The 15,666-nt window shown below is 44.4% G+C and overlaps 2 protein-coding genes across 3 annotated transcripts in view; one reads left to right on the forward strand and one right to left on the reverse strand.

Annotated features, from left to right (window-relative positions):
• The window catches only part of LOC126982860 (relaxin receptor 2-like), a 259,491-nt gene that overhangs the window by 225,971 nt on the left and 17,854 nt on the right, over nucleotides 1-15,666 (forward strand). Inside the window, exon 21 of one of the 2 annotated variants that reach the window (XM_050835131.1) lies at nucleotides 12,510-12,671. The exons of the other annotated variant lie outside the window; for it this stretch is intronic. Coding sequence (XP_050691088.1) covers nucleotides 12,510-12,671 — 162 coding nt within the window. The remainder of the gene's footprint in view (nucleotides 1-12,509; nucleotides 12,672-15,666) is intronic. 2 annotated transcript variants of the gene reach the window in all.
• LOC126982861 (uncharacterized) overlaps nucleotides 1-15,666 on the reverse strand; it is an 81,611-nt gene that overhangs the window by 38,820 nt on the left and 27,125 nt on the right. The gene's annotated exons all lie outside the window — the stretch shown is intronic.

Here is a 15,666-nt window from a genome sequence, read left to right on the forward strand (position 1 = left end):
GCGGTGCCAGGTGGCCCTCTCCCCTCATCTGGCTCCTTGGCCTCCAGCCTGGCTGAAAACTCAACTCCCCGGTACAGCTGCTTAACAAACAATTCCTCAGTAAACTCTGCCCCTCTTGCCTGCTTTAGGGTGTTGCTCCTCCTCCTCCCTAACTCTTTTCATATATTTTAGTCCATTTTTCTACTCCTGCTCTTCCTCACCATGCATCATCATCATCTCCAACTTCTTAACTTTCCTTACTTCCTTACTCTTCTCTGACTTTATTCGCTTCATTCTTTCCTAAGTTATGAAAAAAATTCCAGCAACTGAAAATAAAATCTAAAAGTATTCTTCAAATACACTTAACTTACAAAGAGGAAACAGAAGTGTTAAGATTACCGATGTGTGAGTAACTAAGTGACTGACATTTATACTTAGTTTGGTTTTTAAACTCAGTATCCGTATTTTTTGTGTGTTTTTTTTTTTTTTTTTTTTGCGTTCTTCGCCTATATTTCCGGTAGGTTTTCTTCCAGGGCCTGGTGGTCCAGCCCAAGCCCATCATGGCGCAGTCTGAATTTTTATAGTGGCGCCACTAATTAATTTGCAGAAACAAGGCTGCTGTTGTGAAATCTTATTTGGCTTCACGTATACATATGAGGAAACATTTAGTCTGCCTTTAGTCTACTTGCACCAACAAGCTGAATATTCGAGATGAATGGATAAACAACAACAAAAATGCCCACGGTTTTGTGATGGGTAACCATGCAAAGTTTGGCCTCAACATCAAGAAGTGTTCGTATATGCCAGGCAAACATTGATCATCATATTGTAGAAATAAGGATGAGAAACAACCTTTTGGGCCTGCCTTCATCACTACCTCTCCTCCCCATTTGTCCTATTCTTCCCTGTTGTATACCTCTTCATTTCTTTTCTTCCACTACACCTTCCTTTTCTCATATAATATCGTCTTCCTCCACGACCTTCATTATTTCTCCTCGTCTTCCTCCATAACCTTTTCTTTCTTCCTTCCTTCCTCTTTTGCTGTCCCTTTTCTTCCTCCTGGTCATTTTGTCACTCCAGTTCCTCCACAGCCCTGACTCTTCATGTTCCTGTTTTGCCTCCACCATACCTTCCTTTTTCGTCTTATGTAAGTATCACTTTCCATTGTCCCTGTGTTCCAGTGCTGTTACTACCAAGGGCACCAGCAGCGTTTCTACGGCACCAAGCTTGGCCTGTGTTTCCCTCTCCACCTGGATGACCCCTGGGCACCTGGCTGGCTGTACTCAGGGGTTCCTCTTCGTGGGCCTCAACCAGCTTGGAGTAGAGAGGGACAGAATGAGGAAAGGGATAGAGAAGAAGTGAGTTGTGAAAGATGTGAGAGAATGGGTGAAAATGAGAGTGTGGAGGGAGTAAGAAGGAGAAACGAACCGGAGGGATGTACTGATGTGAACATAGCATAAGAACACCAAGAAGTCTGCAAGAGGCCGGTAGGCCTGTGCAAGGCAGTGCCATGAGCCTTTACCCCACCCATCATCTACATCCATGAATTTATCTAATCTATTTTTTTAATGCTGACTATTCAGTGACCCTACCTATGGACCGGAAACTTGCCCCAGTCCTGTCATTAAGCCGCAAGATTTTGGAGAAATCAACCACTTTTAAATTGCGAATGCCATACAACTCCCTTATTTCTGGGGCTACAGAAATGTTTTTGGTATCAATCAACGGCAAAATGAAGAGGCCTATATTTTAATAAGCGATTTGGGGCTCAAAACTGACTCGTCAGAAGGTAAAAAATCGAATAAATTCGCAAAAAACGGCTCTGAAAAAAAAAACTGAGTTCCCAACCTTGAAACCCACTAATGTTTTTGATGATTTAAAAAAAACGTATTTAACAAATACTTTAGCCCTACCAATGTGCTTTCCAATATGATGCATAACATTTCCCTACACTCAGTAGTTTCGTCGCTAGAGCTCAAAACGTAAACCCTTTTGAGAGCAATTTTGACGAACTCCAGACACACTACTTCTACCGTTTTGTCTAGTGTGGCATTGCTATTTGCCTCTAGAAGGCTGTACCCCGTTGGCATGTAGCCCCTCTTGGCAATGTAGTTTGACCAGCTCGAAGAAGGATTTTTGATAGCTTGATTCCAAGTTTGTCGTCGAGCCAATCACAAAATAGACTTTTTCGGTCCTTTTGCCGCGATTTGGACACGTCCTAGTTTTTGTGCTTATAATTTTATTTATTTATTTAGTAGCACCATTTTTTTCTGATTTATTAATCTGTATTAATAGAAGCTTTCATTTGCCACCAAGCACGCCTTTAAACTTCAGTAGTTTTGCTCGACCGACCAGAATTCGCGACGAAAATTTGCCGAATCTGACTCATTTCACGCGCCGCGACGAAAGTAGCCTTCCTGACGCCACTGGGAATTAATATATCTGCGCCAAGAAATTCATATATGAACACTTCAATATATTAACTATCTTGTATTACATAAACCATTTTAAAGATATCTATATAAAAGCTACTTTTATACATATAATCATTTCACTATATAAATCAACCTATATTCAGCCTTATTGCACATATTTATTTTATTTTTATTCTATTTAATGTATTCAACCCCTATTTCTTCCCATTTATGAATAATACATTTAAATTACTTTTTCTTTTTTGATTTGCCAAATATGTTTGTAAATTGTAATAGCAATGTAATAACATATGTATGTATGCATACATATATACATATATTTGGTGTCAAAAAGTAATTTAAAATATTATCATAAATCGGAAGAACAGTTCGAATGCAAGAAAGAATAAAAATAAGATGTGGGCTTATGGGTTAATTATATGTTATATTTGAGAAATAAGTAAAAAGGTTATACATTAGCACAAAACTAGGACATGTGTCCAAGCTCGCGGCAAAAAAACAGGCTGTTTTTTGGTGACGGCTCGACGTGCCATCAAATCGAGCATGTAACAACAAATCCTTCGATGTTGTGCTGCTGCAGGAAAGTGCCAGGCTGAGAGGCTATATGCCAGCAAAACTTAGGGGAGAGCAAGGCAATGCCACACTCAGACAAAAGCGTGTTGTCTTGGAGTTCTGTCAGAAAGAGCTCTAAGGTTTATTGCTTGAGCTCTAGCGACAGAGGAACTACAGAGTAGGGAAATGTTATGCATCATGATAGAAAGCTGCATTGCGTGGGGCTAAAGTATTTGTTGGGGCCAGTAAGTTTTTGAGAACCTTAAAAAGGTAGTGGGTTCAGAGTTGGGAGCTCAAAATAGAGTTTTCAGAGCCATGTGAGGAATTTATCTAATTTGCAATTTTACCCTTTGAGTCGAACATTTTGAGCCCAGTCACTTGTAGTAAAAAATATAGCCGTCGATTGATGCCAAAAACATTTCTGTAACCCTCAGTATAAATAAGGGAGGTATGAGATTCGCAAAAATTGAAAGCGGTTGTTGATTCAAGTACTCCTTCCTGGCATGGGCGCACAAAATCAAGAGTCTGTTGCCGGGCCATTACCTGAGATGTCACATTGGACTGTTGTATTGGCACTCACAACATGACTGCCAAGCCTGTTCCACTCACCTACTACTCTGTTGGCAGCTCCATTTTTTGGCTCATGTCCTTGTTGAATCTAAATTTCTGATTGTTAAAACCCAGTACCACCAGTATCCTACCTGGTTCTCATGCCATCAAAACGCATTCATTAATATTCCTCTCTTACTAAAACCCCTTCATCTATATAATTATAGCCAACTTCGATCAAGTCACCTCGCACCTTCTTCCTTTTAAGAGAATGCAAGTTTAATGGTTTGAGTCTTTCCTCATATGGCAAGTTTACTCAATTCGTTGAAGATCATCTTTGTTATCCTCTGTACCGATTCTAACATACTTATATCCAGAGACTAAGGCCCCGCATAATCAAGATGAGAGGGTCTAATTAATGCTAAATACACTTTGAGGATGACTTGGGGCACTGTTAGTTTACTCTCCCTTGATATGAATCCTAGTGCTCAATTTTGCTTGATTTCTAGCTTGAATGCATTGTGCCCTTCGACGGAGATCAGAATACACTAAGACCTCTAAATCCCACTCACACCCCAAACCTTCTTATACAAGTGTTACTTAAGCAATAATTATGTGAGGGTTGTTTCTAAGCAACCAAACAATAATTATGTGAGAGGAGTTAATGCATGGGGAAGGCAGTAAAGTGGAAAAGAGGGTAAGCAGGTTGAGGTAGAGTTTGGTACTAAGGAAGAATTGTGAGGAGGGAAGGAAAGGGAGTAGGAAGGATCAAGGGAGTTAAGGGATATGAGGGAGAAAAAGAGTGAGGGAATGGAGATGGGAGAAGTGTGTAATGAGGTACAGCAGGAAAGTGAGGGAGGTAGTTAATGAAGTAAAGCAAGGAGGAAGGAGGACTAATTGATGCTTTGAACATGTGAGTCTCTCTCTCTCTCTCTCTCTCTCTCTCTCTCTCTCTCTCTCTCTCTCTCTCTCTCTCTCTCTCTCTCTCTCTCTCTCTCTCTCTCTCTCTCAGGGCTTCCATGCAGTGCAGTGGTTAGCACTCTCGGCTCTCCACAACCAAGAGAGCCGGAGTTCTAATTCCAGGGCGAATTGGAAAATTTGGGCAGCTTTTCCGATACCCTACGCCCTGTCCACCGAGCAGTGAATGGGTGCCAGGTATTAATCGGGGATGATGTCCCGTCTCCTGATATCTGTTCCCTTTTATAATTCCTTCCCCTTCTGTCTCTCCTCCGGCATATGACCACATATGTTTCATAAATTAAACAAAACTTTCCAGCCTCTCTCTCTCTCTCTCTCTCTCTCTCTCTCTCTCTCTCTCTCTCTCTCTCCCTCTCTCTCTCTCTCTCTCTCTCTCTCTCTCTCTCTCTCTCTCTCTCTCTCTCTCTCTCTCTCTCTCTCTCTCTCTCTCTCTCCTCTCTCTCTCTCTCCAGTTGTTTTACTAATTAACTTTATATAAAAAAATTGATCACTTTACCTTCCGGTATATTTTAATTTATTTTATTTGTTCCGTTTTGTCTTTTCTACTTTGATGTATTGTTTTTCGTCTTACATTCTTTCCATTTTGTACTGGTGTCACTAGAATTCTTTTTTTTGTTTTTTCTATCTTGCTCATTATTTCATTTTTTCTTTTTATTCATCCTTCATACACACCTCCCACAAGCCTCATCACTTACTCTTTTTACATATCTATCCTCCTCTCCTTTTCACTCTCATCGCGAGTCATGATTCTATAGACTCCTCTCCTCCCTCTTTCTTTAATCCTCCCCACGTTTTCTTTCTGTTTCACCTCCTCCTCCTACGTATTCCTGCTGCTGCTGCTTCTGCAGCCACTCCTTACAGTTCTCATCTCCTCCTCCATAGCTCCCTCCCCAGCGTAGTTCTCCTCATCTCGTACACGCGTGATCCTCCTCTTCCTCCTCCTCCTCCTCCTCCTCTTCCTGCAGCCTCTCCTTGCAGTACTCAATCCACGCCTCCCCCTCCCAGTGTGGTCCCTCATCTGGTCTCGTACACAGGCATGTTCTGCAGCATCAGACGCACCAGAGCCAACACGCTCTCACTCGGGGACCGCGAGTTCGCAATGCGCTTCTTCTTCATCGTCTTCACCGACTGTCTCTGCTGGACCATCATCGTCCCTGCGCATCATGGCTCTCTTGAGTGGACATTAAACAATGGGTGTGCTGACGTGTGTGTGTGTGTGTGTGTGTGTGTGTGTGTGTGTGTGTGTGTGTGTGTGTGTGTGTGTGTGTGTGTGTGTGTGTGTGTATCTGAGAATGTGTGTGTGTGTGTGTGTGTGTGTATATGACAATGTGTGTGTGTGTGTGTGTGTGTGTGTGTGTGTGTGTGTGTATCTGAGTGTGTGTGTGTGTGTGTGTGTGTGTGTGTGTGAGTGTGTGTGTGTGTGTGTGTGTGTGTGTGTGAAAGCTGTGTGTGTGTGTGCTAAAAGTGTATTTCTAAGTATTACAACAGTCCGCCCCTAGTTATTCTGAAACCATCTCTACCACCAGCGCTTCCACTACTTCCAACAACAACACCAACACCACCACTACAATCACTATCATAAATACCAACACACTTTTCTTCCGCCTCTCCTCCCTGTCTCTTCATGTCTATCTCTCAGTATGCCCCCTCCTAAGTCTCCACTTCCTCTCTTCACTCCTCTCTCTTTCGTCTCACCATTAACATTCTCCCATTCTCAATACAAAAAACACTTAAAAACACTTCCACATCTTGCAAAAGCTTTCTCTTCACTTTCTCATTGTTTCTTTTACTTGACGCTTTTTTGCTATGGATCTATATTTTCTAGTGTTGTTGAGTTTTACATAATCACTGTCACTATCATCACTAATCATTATAGACATTTCATTATTTTCACAACCATACACACGACGCCACTTTCATTATCACAATTCCTCACCGTCGCCACCGTTACAGATAGCTCCCTCCACCACCACTACAACCACCACTTCAGCAGTCCTCTCCACGACATCCCCATCACCACTCACCAACGCTGCTCAGCACCACCACCTTTATTTTACCCTCCATCTATATTTTTCACATCCCTGTCAAACAACAGATAAGAAGTCGGGTACGTGGCGAGGCCTCGACCCCGATCCGGCGGACGGATTTCCCCAACCGCGCAGGCTTCCCTGATGACTTCGCATCCGGCGAGCCTGCCGTCAGTGACGGGGCAGGACAAAGCCTACGGGACCCCTGCACCTCGAAAGAGGAAGGGCCCCTACCCCTCTCTCTCTTTTTGTTTTGAGGTGGCCGGGGATGTGCAGAAACAGCGCCTGCACGCGGAACCAGGCAGGGTTGATCTTCGGAATGCTGGAAGGATAGCTGAGGAGGTTGACCCATCCTCGTAAGTACTCGTTAAAGATCTTTCAAAACTGTAGGGTTTTCCGGTGTGCTGAGTTCTTTGGAACTGATTATAAGCTTGTTGTTGCAATACTCAAGCTCCATGTCAGGTCAAAGAATCTCGAGATGCAGCAATTGTGTTCAATCTTAGAGGCTGCAAGACCTGACATGTGCCCAGGGTATGCAGTGACAGTCTCTTATCGGTTCAATGTGCTCAGCACCATTGAGGACCATGTATAGAACTGTGAGATACCTTCAAACTTGAGACTCTTCGAGCTACCAAGGATTGCAATGAAGAGCGCTCGAGATCCAGAAGTGCATTTGCCTAGGCGGAGACGCTGAAGAATATTGACGAGAGTCACGCTGCCAGACAGGCTGGGAATCAGGACCATTATAGGCCCCTGTTGCTAGGACTAGAGCTCTTCTGAGAAGAGACAAGGAGGAGGTATGTCAGGGGTCTCGCTGAGAAGTCTAGGGACATTTATATGCAATGACCTTTGACCTGCACTGAGCCCTGAAGAAACTCAGCTCCAAGCCTCCTTCTCAGGTAAGCCCTATCCGAACCATGGAGGTAGGATTAGGAGGAGGCAGGCTGTGGGAAAATGAAGTAGAGTCCGCCATCTTGGGATTGGCAGGAAGCAGTGTCGGCTGCCCCAGCCTCACCTAGGCTTAGCTTGACCTGACTGCGCCTACCTAGACCTCACTATAGACATGAATCACTGTATTCAGCCATTCGTCAAGGTCAATGGACTGTGTGAACGTGCCTCGCTGCTCACGATGCTGCATACAGCTGCAGCACCCCGAGGTTTGATAAGGAAAATACCATACACATCATGAATTCTAGAAATCTTCACGCAACTGGCTACAAGTGTCCCATGAAACATAATAATGCTGATAAAATAAAGATTTCCTGATATCAGCAGAAACATATTAGATCACTTGCGTTCCCTGATGGGCAGCTCGTTAAATCATCTAATAGGAAGACAGGCTTTTCTTGGTTTTCTTCTGCATAAGAAGCCTACAGTATCTATATGAAACCTTAATTGCTACTCGGAACCCACCCTTAAGTTTTTGATGAGATACAAATTAAGTCAGGACCATATGGGTTGCTATTTGGACTGATAAGAGGTGTGGGAGGTTTGAATAATAATCCAACAAGGCAATTTTCTTCTGCATATAAGAAATGGCTCGTTCACAATGATTTACAAGATATCTTCGAGGCAACTGCTTTACTTACCACTGGGTCTGTTCAATATTAAATGTGTCCAACAGGTGTGTAACGAATACTGTAAATAATTCTTCTCTTCAGATAATCAATAATTCAGTCCTTGAAAGAAAAAATACTAGATGATGCTGGTATATATATATATATATATATATATATATATATATATATATATATATATATATATATATATATATATATATATATATATATATTTATATATATATATATATATATATATATAATTTTTTTTTTTTTTCCCAAGCCATCCCACCGCTCAAAGGGTGTAAATAAAAGTATGGCATATATTGGAGGATTTGTTGCATACAAATTGATGAGGTCATTACGTTGTGAACCATGTATTTCCCCCCTAAACTTAGAGAAAGGCGATGCACGCCACCTTCACTCACTAATTAAAGTAAGGATAGAGGAAACTTGGTATATCCTTCTGACGGTGTTATTGATATTTGTATCACTTCAAAAAACTGTTCGGAGAAAGAGTGTCATGCAACAATTTAGGGCAGGGGGCTATTAGTAAATTAGTTATTTCAGTGCTGGCTTATTGCAACCAAAAAACATATTCCCCACCATAACTAATCACATGTATGACACAGACCCTCCGGAAAACCACCTGCATCTGTTAGTTAAGGCAGTTGCTGCGACATATTTGAAGGTACGGTTTAAGAATGATGCTACACAGATAAATAATAAATTAGCAAGTAATGTTAAGGTAAGGAGCCGTCAGCTGTACACCAAACTTATTCATTTCAGTGGCCAATAAATACAAACCAAACCTACTTCCAATTTCTCTTGTTAAATTTAGGATGGACGATTGTATAATAGTGCACTTATAATTATGAACTTTACAATTAACTTATAAATCAGGTATTATTAGTTGTGCTATGAACATTTATTATCCACAAAAGATATAAAATCAGGGTTTAGGTTACTTGAAAAATGGTCGTTAATGCATGTACGGATATTTTTATTTCTAGTATGTAGCTCATCGCGCTGAAAATACTTATTTTCGCGCATGAGTACTTGTTTTAATACAATTAAATATTAATTTGAAAAGTAATTGAAATAATAATAAAAATGTGTTAGTCTAAAAGCAAGAAAAAAGTTGTAGTACCTTAACAGATAGCGAAACAATTGATAAAACATTTAATAAAGCACTGATACTAAGGGTTGGCGCGGCCATCCTGCCAGTCCTGGGCGTTGGCCAGTGCGGGCAAACTGGCTTCACTTTCCTGGGACACCTCACCCAGCTCGCGCCGTCTCCTCCTAATCCTACCTCCATGATCCGAACAGCTGATGGCTGCCTCGTGTCGGAAATGGATCGGCAGAGAGCTTGTTGGGATTGAATACTTTGAGCAGTTGTACAAAGCAGATCCTCCGAGTGGACAGCTTCGAGTTGTTGGGTTGCAGGTGGCTGATGCTGATCCACCTATCTACGAAAGCCCACCCTCTTCATGAGGTGAGATGGTGTGGCAAAGGTGAGGTGGAAGGCACCTGGTATCTGTAACATTAGTGGGAACTGCTCAGAGCTGGGGTGAAACCATGATGCGCGGATTGCATGCGGTCATGACTACTGTATGGCAATCTTGTATCATTCTTCCTATCTGGAAAAGGGAAAGAGGACCGTCAGGACTGCAACAACTACCGTGGTGTTACACTGGTCAGTGTCCCAGACAAGGTCCCTGCCCACCTATTGCTGATGCAGATCCGCAGCCACCTGCCAAAGCTGCAGAGACCTGAGTAGTCTGGGGTTCCGCCTGGACCGTATCTTAGTGCTTCGCCTACTGGTGGAAGCCGACGTGAGTTTTGACAGGAGATGCTTGCAGCCCATGTATGTCGATCTCAAGAAGGCGTTTGATTCACTGCATCACGAGGCATTCTAGGATCTTCTGCGACTCAGAGGGGTTCCTGCAAGGGCTATTGGTATATTGACTGGGAATGAGAGAGCTGTAAAGTGTGTGGGGGGGAGGAGGGTCTATCCTGCTTCTTTCCTGTGGAAGCAGGAGTGAGGCAGGGCTGTGTCCTTGCCCGATCCTTTTCAACGCTTGTATGAACTGGTGACAAGGCAGAGTTGTTTACCAAGTCATTGTTGGACATCTATTGGCAATACCATGGTCTTTGACATTGTTTTTGACGATGATGCAGTAATCCTGGCGGAATCGCTCGAGGTTTTAGTTATGGCTTTCGAGGCACTGCACGAGGAGGCGAAGTTCTGAGACTTCAGGTCACCCTGGGCCAAGAACAAGGTACAGGTGTTTGGAGGCTAGCTAGATAAAATAAAACATTCGGTTCATGCATTAACGAGGGTATTGAGGTTTCGGAAATTTTCACATATCTTGGCAGGCAAGGCAGCGCAGTACAGAACAGCGGTGGGTTTCGCCAGGAAGTCCCTATGGCGGATTGAGCAGCTCAAGGTATTATTGACTCCTCTCAGCACAGTATATAACGTTGTCGATACTTATGTAGATGGAGAAGATCTGGATCATAAGTCCCTTATACTCCCTGTCTTACTCTATAGTTGTGAGACGTGAGCACGAAATAGGTAATTAGAGAGGTGGATTGTTGCCGCTGGTAATGTGTCTACGCAGAATCATGGGATATCACTTGAATGACTTTGTGTCAAACCGGCGACTACTCCGTAAGACTGATTCTAGATAACTATATTACCCGCCTTGTCTGTCAACATCATCTCCGGCTATACGGACACGTGGCACATTACCCAGAAGCCGAGCCTGCTCATCGGGTTTTCTCTGTAAGAGACAATCCCGAGTTGAGGAGGCCAAGGGGACGCTCACAATGTTCGTGACTCGACTTGAGCAAGTTTATAGGTCCTGCCAGGAGGTATTTTCCAATGATAAGGGGACATGGATGGAGAGTTGTTCGGAGGGACCCTCAGGCCTGGCGTCGTAAGGTGGGCTAGGCGAAGCGATCCACTTCTTACTCACCTTCACTTCCACCCCCCCCACCCCTCCCACCATCATTCACAACCCCCCACTCTTCACCACCATCACTCATTATCTCTGCTACCACCATCAAATTTCACCACGACCACCACCGCTCACCACCACCAGTATATCATCAATGCCACAACTATTTTCCCCAAAATTTACCCCCACCACCATCACTCACCACCATATCCATATCCAATTTTCTCCACGACAACAACTCATGCAGTCACTACAATCCATCGGTGTACATTAAATCTCCTTGACCACCACCACCAACAACAACAACAACAACAACAACAACAACAACAACAACACCACCACCAACAACAACAACAGCAACACTACCACCACCACCACCAACAACAACAACAATAACACTACCACCACCACCACCAACAACAACAACAACAACACTACCACCACCACCACTACCACTACACCACAACAACAACCACCACTACACCATAACAACCACCACCACTACCACCACCACCACCACCACCGCTACCACCACCACCACCACCGCTACCACCACCACCACCACCACTTCCACCACCACCGTTACCACCACCACAACAACAACCACCACCACCACCACCACCACCAATGCTACCACCACCACTACCATCACCACCACCACCACCGCTACCACCACCACCACCACCATCACCACCACCACCATCACCACCACCAGCATTACCACCCTCACCCCCACTACCACACCACTACCAACACCACAACCACCCCCACCACTACCAGCACCACCACCACTACCACAACCACAACCACTGCAGCCATCACCATCACCACCACTATCTCTACCACCACTGCAACCACCACCACTACCACCACCACCACTACCACCATCACTACCACCATCACCACCCTACCATCACCACCACCACTACCACCACTACCACCACTACAACCACCACCACCACTATCCCCCCACCACCACCACTACCACCACTGCAAGCATCACCACCACCACCACCACCACCACTAAAACCACCACCACTACCTCCACAACCACTATCACCACCACCACCACCACTACCAGAACTACAACCACCACCCACAACCAACGAATAGCGGGCTTTTTTTATTGTTGTTTACTTTTTTTGTGCCCTTGAGATGTCTCCTTTGTTATAAAAAAAAATTACCACCACCACCACCACCACTACGACCACTACTTGTATCACCACCACCACCACCTCCATCACCACCACCACTGCCACCACTACAACCACCACCACTTCCACCATTACCGCCACCACCATTACCACCACTAAAAAAAACACCACTACCACCACCACTACCACTATCACCGTTACCACCACTACAACCACTACAACCACCACCACCACCAACGCTACCACCACTACATCCACCACCACCACTCACCACCACCACCGCTCTCACTATCACCACCGCTCTCATCCACAGCCGAGCTCTACGCCTACGTGGTGGTTGTGTTGCTGCCCATCAACTCCGCCCTCAACCCCTTCCTCTACACCTTCACCACCACCAAGTTCAGATCGCAGATACGCAAGTTCCTCACACGCCGTGGCGTGTGTCTGTGTGTGTGGGTGCCGCGCCAGGACACGGGTGAGTACACACGGGTGCACAAGGGTACATAGGTTCACACACAGACAGGCAGGTACACACAGGCATACAGGTACATGGGGAGTCTTTGGGTTAGTGTTTAGTGTGCTGGTCCCGCGTTCACCGCTTTCTGGATGATGTTGGTTCGAATCCACGGTACCACCTGGGATTTTTCAGTGACAGCCAAAGTGGCGTATGACTACCCATATGCTATCCTGAATACCTCCTATCCAGTGGTGGGCTTTGGTTCCGCTAACGGCTAATTAGCAAAGCTAACCTTTTCATTAATGATTAGCGTTTCCGCTAACTTTGAAAACAGTTAGCGGTCCAATTAGCTTCCTCTAAATGTAGTCCCCCCGCAGTTACCTCTACGTCCACTAAAAAGTTCATGAAGTTTGTTCATGTCCGTTGTCGGCAGACACAGCACCAGTTGAGCCACATGGCGCAATAATTCCAGGGCTTCCACTTTAGGGTAAATTACGCTGTAAAGTAGGTTAATTGGACAATTATTAGGGAAACTTTTGGTATTTTAGGATAATGCACCTTAAATTTCCAACTCTTTGAACTCGGGATTTAATAACCGTATAATAGCCGTTTTTTCTCCGCTGTGGTTGACGGTCACTGTTCTTCCCATAAACCTATCAACAGTGGTGTTCCACAGGGCTCTGTCCTATCACTCACTCTCTTCCTGTTATTCATTAATGATCTTCCTTCCTTAATTAACAAACTGCCCTATCCATTCATACGCTGACGACTCCACTCCGCATTATTCAACTTCTTTCAAAAGAAGACCGTCTCAACAGGACTGGACAGGACTGGACAGACCTTGTTATCATGTCCGATTGGGGTATAAGGAACCTTGTGTCCTTCAGTGCCTCAAAAATACAATTTTTCCACCTATCTACTCGACACAATCTTCCAAACACCTATCCTCTTTTCTTCGATAACACTCAGCTGTCACCTTTTTCAGCACTAAATATCCTCGGTCTATCCTTAGCTCAAAATCTCAACTGGAAACTTCACATCTCCTCTCTCACTAAATAAGCTTCCTCGAGGTTAGTCGTTCTGTATCGTCTCAGCTAGTTCTTCTCCCTCGCACAGATGCTTTCCACTTATAGAGGCCTTGTCCGCCCTCGTATGGAGTATGGATCTCATTTATGTAGGGGCTCCACTCACACAGCTTTCTTGGACAGAGTGGAGTCTAAGGCTCTTCGTCTCATCAGCTCCCCTCCTCTTACTGATAGTCTTATACCTCTTAAATTCCGCCGCCATGTTGCCTCTCTATCTTCTATCGATATTTTCACTTTGACTGCTCTTCTGAACTTGCTATCTGCATGCCTCCCCCCTCCCGTGGCCCCGCTGCACTCGACTGTCCATTCTAGCTCATCAGGATCTGGATCTGGATGATAATGCGCAGGGCACCTTTCAGGTGCATAAAATGCATACTTGTGTTGGCTGTTGTGGGGACGGGGGAGCCGAGTGTGCAGGGGAGGGAAGTGAATCAAGTGTTATTGTTAGTGTTGGTGTGTTGGGGTGACAGGTGATTGCGTGTCTGTTTTCTGAATGAGTCTATTGTACCGCAGTCTAAAATCTGTTGAGGGAAGCTGTTCCAGTCACGTATGGTGCGTGAAAAGTATGAGTGCCTGTATGCGTCAGTGTTAGTGTGATATATTTGATATCTATGGATGCATGTGTTACGAGTACGTTGACTGTTTGCGTTGTGTAAGTAGGTGTGTGGGTCAATGTCAATGTGAGCGTTTGTGATCTTGTACATAAGTGTAAGTCTGTGTGCTTGTCTGCGTATGTGAAGAGGTTCCATGTTTATCTGTTGTTTGATCCGCGTTTGATCTGTTGTTTGATCTCATCCCTATACTGTTCAAACCCCTTATGCAAGAGTTAACCAGCATCTTCACTCTTTTATCCCTTACACTGGTAAACTCTGGAACAGCCTTCCTTCGTCTGTATTTCCTTCTGCCTATAACTTGACCTATCTTTTAGCTAGTCTATACTATCTTATGTTGTGGGAGCGGCAAGTAGCGGTCTTTTTTCTACACTCTTGTTGTTGCTCTTGAGCTGACTCTTTTGTTGCAAAAAAAAATCGATATTTTCCACCTGACAAGAAATACTTAAAATAATAAATATAAAAGTTTCAGTTATGGAAAAAAAGTAAGAAATTGGTACATTTGCGGGAAATCTTGGAAAAAATATACGAATTTAGGATAAACTGGAGGCTTCTTTCTCTTCTCTTTTTGTTGTTGTTTGTTGGGCTTTTTATTCAGTTCAGCTGCGACGTTGTCACGGTGTAGTCGTACTCATCATTGTCGCCTTGTTTATCGTTATTGGCGTCATGGAAGGTGACCCGAGTGAGGACGTTTTTGTTCCCCCTGAGGATGCTGACCCTGTTAGGGAGCCGGCAGCAGCTGTGAGTGAGGCGGAGGACACTCAAACTGACGGCCAGGAGTCCCAGAACCCGTGGCCCCACCTGGAGAAGTACTTTGTCCTTAAATCAAGAGACATGACGAACGCCAATGTCTTGCACTTCCGGTGCGTTATGTGCCACCCCAAGGAGACCATGCATGCTATACCTTTCTGGAAAGGTCTATGTCTAAGCTACAACATATTGGAATTTCAGGACACTAGGTCTGTTTTTAAGGGTTTAGGGACAAAATACTAAACCGAAGCTAAATCCATATATAAAAAAAAGTTAGCGGTTAGAGTTAGCTTCCACTAATTTGTTTATCAGTTTAGCGGTTTAGCATAAACAAAGCCAACTTTTAGGTTAGTGGATTCGCTAACTTGTCGGTTAGCGGTGCTCACCAACGCTCCTATCAACCCAGACTCTAGAGGTCTAGAGCTTCGGGGGGCAGCATGAGCCAAGAATAGATGGCGCCATTATAAACACTTGCCTGCGCCATGACAGGCTCGGGCCGACCACCAGGCCCCTGAGGAAAGCCTACCGACGCTATACTGTAGGCCAGGATGTAAACAAAAATAAATA

Source organism: Eriocheir sinensis, chromosome 52 (genome assembly GCF_024679095.1).
Source record: "Eriocheir sinensis breed Jianghai 21 chromosome 52, ASM2467909v1, whole genome shotgun sequence".
NCBI classification, from domain to species: domain Eukaryota; kingdom Metazoa; phylum Arthropoda; class Malacostraca; order Decapoda; family Varunidae; genus Eriocheir; species Eriocheir sinensis.